The sequence below is a fragment of the Cricetulus griseus genome, chromosome 8, assembly GCF_003668045.3.
Source record: "Cricetulus griseus strain 17A/GY chromosome 8, alternate assembly CriGri-PICRH-1.0, whole genome shotgun sequence".
Lineage (NCBI taxonomy): Eukaryota > Metazoa > Chordata > Mammalia > Rodentia > Cricetidae > Cricetulus > Cricetulus griseus.
This window is the reverse complement of record NC_048601.1, coordinates 59,120,697-59,127,183: the sequence shown is the minus strand read 5'-3', so window position 1 is coordinate 59,127,183 and position 6,487 is coordinate 59,120,697. Positions and strand designations below refer to the sequence as shown.

Here is a 6,487-nt window from a genome sequence, read left to right as displayed (position 1 = left end):
CATACTGCCTCCTGGACAACTGGCCTGGATCAACTGTGGGATGTCCACATCTCAGCCAGACCAATCCCCAACCCATAGTTCACAAGCCATGGAGCTGGGCCTTGACGTCTTCAGAACTACAAGTAGAAAGACACAGGAAAGAGACCCTTCATGACTTTGGAACACAGAACTTACTGAGATGGCCCTGAATCACCTAAGTACCCCACTGGTCCTCCAAGGAATCTCTGCTTCCTTTGCCCGTGCCCCCATCTCCTGCTCTCCCTGCTCTGATCAGCATCTGTGCAGCCCAATTGTAGCTCAACATGCCTGAGGTCACACTTAAAGGCATTCCCTGGGATTGTTCTTTCTTAAGGGACAGGTTGTTAAATTCACAAGGATGCCACAATAGGGCACATCCATCCTCTGTCACAAAGGAGAGCAGAAAAAGAATGAATAAAGAGGGATATTTGCTCCACCTGGTTCTGTGGGTGACTGCAAGATCCCGTTTCTTTGGAGCCAGGGTCTTTCAAGAGGTGCGTCTTCTCTTGACAGGTGGCAGGCAGCAGAACAGGTGTCTGAAGCAGCTCACCAAAATTTTCTTGACCCTCTTCCAGCTGGGGATCCTCTGGTTATGGGTAGAAGCTGGGCCAGCATCCTCAGGCTGGCCATGGGTGATGGCCTCCTCCTGTGTGATGCTATCTTCCCGAGTCAGGGTCACTAACTGGTTCATTTTCACTTCCAGAATGATGGTAGCTTTCTGAATGATGTCTTCATGCTCCGTGAGGGTCTCTTCCTCTGTGAGGGTCTCAGTCTGAGCCATGATCACTCCATCAGCCGTGGTCACTTCCTCTGTCCTGGTCTCATCCAGAGTCATGGTCACTTCAGGTGCCATGTCCTCTTCCTGGGTTATGGTTGCCTCCTGTGTGATATCTTCTCCCTGGTTAATGGTCACTTCCTCTGTGACAGACTCTTCCTGGGTTATTGTTGGTTTTTGTGTGATGATATCTTTCTCATTCATGGCCTCTTCCTTGGTGATGTTCTCTTCCTTACTAAAGTCTTCTTCTTGTGTGATGGTGTCTACCCAGAACGTATCCCCAGAGAAGGAGACTCTGGGGGTTATACTCTGAGCTGTCTTCACAGAGCTCCAGAGTTCCTCTTGGTTACTGCAGGAAGATATGTTTCCTATGTCCCATGTGATCTTCCTGTCCCATGCCCTAGAAGAAGCAATGTCCATAAAGAGAGATGGCAGGACACTGGCCATCAGGCAGCCACTTGACCCGATCTTGGAATCAGAGAAGTCCTCACTCATTTCCTCACTGCTGCACATGAGGAAAAGAGCATGATGATGGTTCTGGTGCGCTAGGTGGGAATGGTAGATCTTCGCTAACTGGCGGCAGAGGGTGGCAGGCATGCTATGCTTGTGCCAAACTGCCTGGCATTCTTCTTACCTTCCTTCTCCTGGGGTTTAGATGGCAAGGTGAAGTTCAGGGAAGCAGGCTCAGTAGCTCTCCTTCGCGGCACAGGGAAGGCCTGAAGATCTGCCAGTTTGAGGACATGGCCTGGCTGCATGGGTTTCACCTGCTGATGGATGCAGTCTCCTCCAGGAGACTGGTGTTGGAGAATCAGGTAGGTGGCCATTACCTGGTTGTAGTTTTGGTCCCTCAGAGAATCAATGATTTCCTCAGACTTATACCCCATGACTGTCATGGTGCTGACAATGCCAGGGCTCACGGTGCCAGGGTGTTTCTGTGTGGAAATAGGTGGTGAATGCCTATTACTCTCCCAGATCATGGGGTGCCTCATGATTTTGTCAATAGTGGGCCTCCTGTCCGGGTTGATCATCAGCATTTCGATGATGACATTGAAAATATCTATGGAAATGTGCTCACGTATTGTGAAGTTTGCAGCCAGGATCTGACGCCTCACACCTTCAGAAGAGCTAGCCCCAAAGGGAAAGCACCTGACCACAATGAGGAAGAGGAGCACACCTAAACTCCAAATACCACTGGCACAGCCATCATAGGCATTCTCTACCAAGAGTTCCGGGGCACAGTAGAGCAGAGTCCCCCAGATATCCCTCAGCTTCTGCCCTGGGGTCACTTTAATAGCAAGGCCAAAATCACACAACTTGGCGTTACCCCTGCAGTCGAGTAGTATGTTATTGGCCTTAATGTCTCTATGGGCAATATGGTTGTTATGGCAGTGCTGCATTGCAAGGAGAATCTGGGTAAATAGCCTTCGTGCCTCGCTCTCCTTTAAGGACCCCAGTTCCAGAATGTGCCGAAGAAGATCTCCCTGTGATGTGTGCTCTATCACTAAGTAGGTGGTGTCTCTGGATTGGACCACATGAAAAAACTTGATGATGTTCGGATGCTGGAGAGATTTCATGATGCTGACTTCATTGGCAACAAGCGAGGCGTTCTTCTTCATTCGAAGAACTATTATAGTCAAACAGGTTACAGTAGGGACATGGAAGACCAGTTTCACCTCAGAAAAATGTCCACCACCCATAGTCATCATCATCTTATAATCAGTCATGAAGGACTCCTCACAGGAGAAGCAGGCCTCCCTGCCCTGCTCCATGATCAAGTCCTTGTTGATATGGCTAGAACCAAATTCACAATGGGAAAGTTTAAAGAAAAGCTTCATATCAGGCCCAGGAGAATGGTGACAGCCACAAATTCATATGTCCCAAAGAAAGACATTCAGAGACATTGCAGACAACCTAACCAGGTACTTAATGCTCACAAGGAGAACAAAGCACCTTCCACAATATTGGACTACAGAATATGACACCATTAGTGTTGTCAGGAATCATCCGGAAAATCATAGAAGAAAACAAAGGTCACAGAAGCTAAGAACAGATCATTGGGCAGTTCCATGATACTCTGAATGCACACAACACTTACAGAGATGTGGCCCAGGAAAAACAGAGGCAAGAATAGTTTCCAAGAAACAGATACCCAAAACCCAGAGTGTCTGGATGGGAAGATGGCTTAGGAACATTCGCTATGAGAGGAGGCAGCTCCTGACTAACTGGGATGTTGTGAAAAGATCCTGTGTTCCCAGGCACCCCAGGGCCTGGGACTAATATCTGTGGGGGCTAAAGATGACATTATTCTTCACATGGTACCCATTAGGCCTGAGACTTCTCACAAAAGCCCAGGATCCCAGAAACAGTGGCATGATACTTTCAAAATGATCAAGAAAATATTTGTCTGCCAGTATGTAAGACAACAGGTGTAAGAGATGGAGCTATTCCCTGGCACCCTAGGCCCTTCTCTCTAACAAAAAGCCTTGTTTGCAGTCATATACCCCAGAAGAATGTCCACATCACCTCTGATGGAGAAGCGGGGTAAAAGCACTGACAAAAGTTAAAGGACACCTTCTAGAGCAGTCTCAGAGCAGGAATTGGGCAGCTGATCTTGTTGATTGGCTGTCGGGTCATAGTATGGCAAAGCCGAACAGGCACTAAAGGCATTTGGAGAAGGTGGCAGGGTAGCTGTCAGGGTTTGGAGGTCAGATGGTGACAACATTGAGAGCCTCATTAGTATAGGATAGCATTGATGTAGGTGACAGTGGCATGTTTTCTGAGGAAGAAGCATGATGAGCTTAAGGCCTGAAACTAGGGTAGTACCAACTTTACCAGGACTTAATATCCAATGGGAGTGAAAACAAAATATAGGACTGATATCATAAAATGGGACATGGGAGCAAAAGGTGCAGTGATGTATTATTTAAAATTTATTAAAGCTTGGCTGAGGATGCAGAAAGCAAAGTCAGCTAGAAGCCATAGAGGGTACCTACAAACCTTTAATACCAGGAGACAGAATCTAGGAGTTGGTGGTACACAACTTTAATCTAGGACTCTGGATTAAGAGACAGACAGATCTCTATGAGTCAAGGGCACACAGATTTACACAAGTGTGAATTAGTTTCAGTGAGAATTAGAAGTCACACCATAATTTAGAAAAATTCAATAATGGACTGAACCTCTGAACTGTAAAAAAGCCTTCATTCAGTGTTTTCTTTTATAAGAGTTGCAGTGCTCATGGTTTCCTCTTCACAGCAATAGAACACTGACTGAGACAGAAGCCAAGATAGGAACTCAGGGAACCTGCATGAAGGAACTGAAGCAGAGGTCCTGAAGAAATGCCTCTACCTTGCTGGCTTTCCTTGGCTTACTCAGCCTGCTTTCATTAATTTTCTCTTAAACATGTTATTATTTATGTATTTTATGTAGATGAGTATTTCATCTGCTTGTATGTCTGTACCCCAGAAGGGGGAATCTGATCCCATTATAGATGATTATAGGCCATTATGGGTGTGCTGAGCAATGAACTCAAGATCTCTTTGAGATTAGCCAGTGCTCATAACTACACAGCCATCTCTCCAGCCCCTCTACCAGCTTTCTTATAGAACCATGGGCTGCCTACCCAGAAGTGACTTAAACAACAGTGGGTTGTAGTCTTCTCTGTCAAAAAAGAAATTCCTCCAGAGATTTGCTGGAAGGCCAATCTGATGGGGACAATTCCTCATTTGTGTATCCTTCTCAGATGACTCCAGTTGGTATTGATTAAAAAGCAACCAGCACACAGATCTGGGATTTGTCAGTACTCTTCTTTCTTCTTGGTAATGCCAGTTGCTTTCCCAACTGTTCTTGGGCTTGTTTGTGCATGAGAGCCTAGTGGAGATCTTTTTAATTCCTTAATGGGATTGGCTGGAGAGATGGATCATCAGTTAAGATATTTGCTGCTCTTTCAGAGGAAACCATTTCAATCATCAGTAACCACAGTTCAGGTCACCCCTGCTGCAGCTCCAGTTCCTGGGACCAGACCTGTCTCCTGACCTCTTTAGATGCCAGGCATGGGTAATGCACATACATACATTCATACATAGTTACCTACATACATACATTCTTACACATGTGGTGAACCTACACACATACACATGTGGTACACATACAAATATACACATGTGTTGCACATATATACGCATATGGGACACATACATATATACACATGTGGAGCACATTAATGCACATATAGTACATGTACATATATACACATGTGGTGCACATACATACAATATAGTACACATAATTATATATACATGTGGTACACATACATATGTACACATATTGTGCTTGTACATTAGTACACACATAAACATACACTGGTGGTACACATACACACCTGTGGTGCACATTCATACATTCACTTGTGGTATACACACATACTTACACATGTGGTAAGAACAGGCACACACGTAAAAATTAGTCTAATTTTTTAAGAAAATGAAAATAACTTATATTACTTTATATGAGAGAATGTTTGACTGTGTGTATGTCTGTGCCTATGGAGGTCATGGGATCCCATGGAACTGGTGTTATGCCCACAATGTAGTTGCTGGGAACCAAACTCAGGTCCTCAGGAAGAGCAGTCAGTGGTCTTAACTGCAGTGGTGTCTCCTCAGCTACAAAAATAAATTTTAAGGAACACTGCATCCTGAAGACCTTTACTTAAAGCCCTGTGTTTGATTGCATGGGGCTTATATTGAGGGCAAGTTAATGTAGCTCAAGATGAACTGGAAATTAATATGTGGCTGAGGCTGACTATGGATCTGATCCTCCTGCCTCAGACTCCTGATTAGAAGAATTACAGACAATCACACTACCCTGTGTCATTCTGTTACACTGTTCAAATGATTAAACCTGACTAGAGAGATGGCTCAGCAGTGAATAGTATCTTGATGTGGAATGTTACTGTAACTGTGAAAAGTGTGTTATTTTACTTTATGCTGCATTTGTTTGATTATGTAAAGATGTGTTACTTTTGCTTATGGTGCATTTGTTTATTTAAGTAAAGAGGTGTTGCTGATTCAACTTGCCTCCCTAAAGCTCCTGATTGTTCTAATACAAGCTGAACAGTCAATAACTAGGAAGGAAAACTATTCTCTCAGGCCTGGCAGGCCAATGAATATATAGGATGAAGACTCTAGGCTGGAAGTGAGAATGAAAAAGAAGAAGAGAAGGATGAATAAAAAGAGGCACATGTGTGGGACCATAAGCCAGGCATATGCGAGCCAGCTAGAAAGTGTGGGACAAACATAAGTACGTAAAGCAAAAACCCAGAGTCAAAACATGGAAGAAGAGGTACAGGTTAAGTTATAAGAGCTAGATGATAAGAGGGCTGAGAAAGAAATAGAGAAACATCACCCTTTACAATAGACACAAACAACATACAATATCTTGGGGGTAATGCTAACCAAAAATGTGAAAAACCTGTATAGTAAGAACTTTCAGTCTTTAACGAAGAAATTAAAGAAGAAACCAGATAATGGAAATATCTCCCATGCACTTGGATAGGTTGGATCAACATAGTAAAAATGGCAATCTTGCCAAAAGCAATTTACAGATTCAATGTAATTCCCATTAAAATCCCAACACAATTCTTCACAGACCTTGAAAGAATAGTACTCAACTTCATATGGAAAAACAAAACACCCA

The 6,487-nt window shown here is 44.1% G+C and overlaps 1 protein-coding gene across 1 annotated transcript; it reads right to left on the bottom strand.

Annotated features, from left to right (window-relative positions):
* Positions 1-505: 505 nt before the first annotated feature.
* Positions 506-2,628, bottom strand: LOC100753695 (sperm motility kinase X). Its single transcript, XM_027428624.2, has 2 exons — positions 1,428-2,628; positions 506-1,338 (listed from the first exon to the last, which is right to left on the bottom strand). Exons 1-2 carry the CDS (start codon positions 2,626-2,628, stop codon positions 506-508), a joined length of 2,034 nt encoding a protein of 677 aa, XP_027284425.2.
* Positions 2,629-6,487: the final 3,859 nt, after the last annotated feature.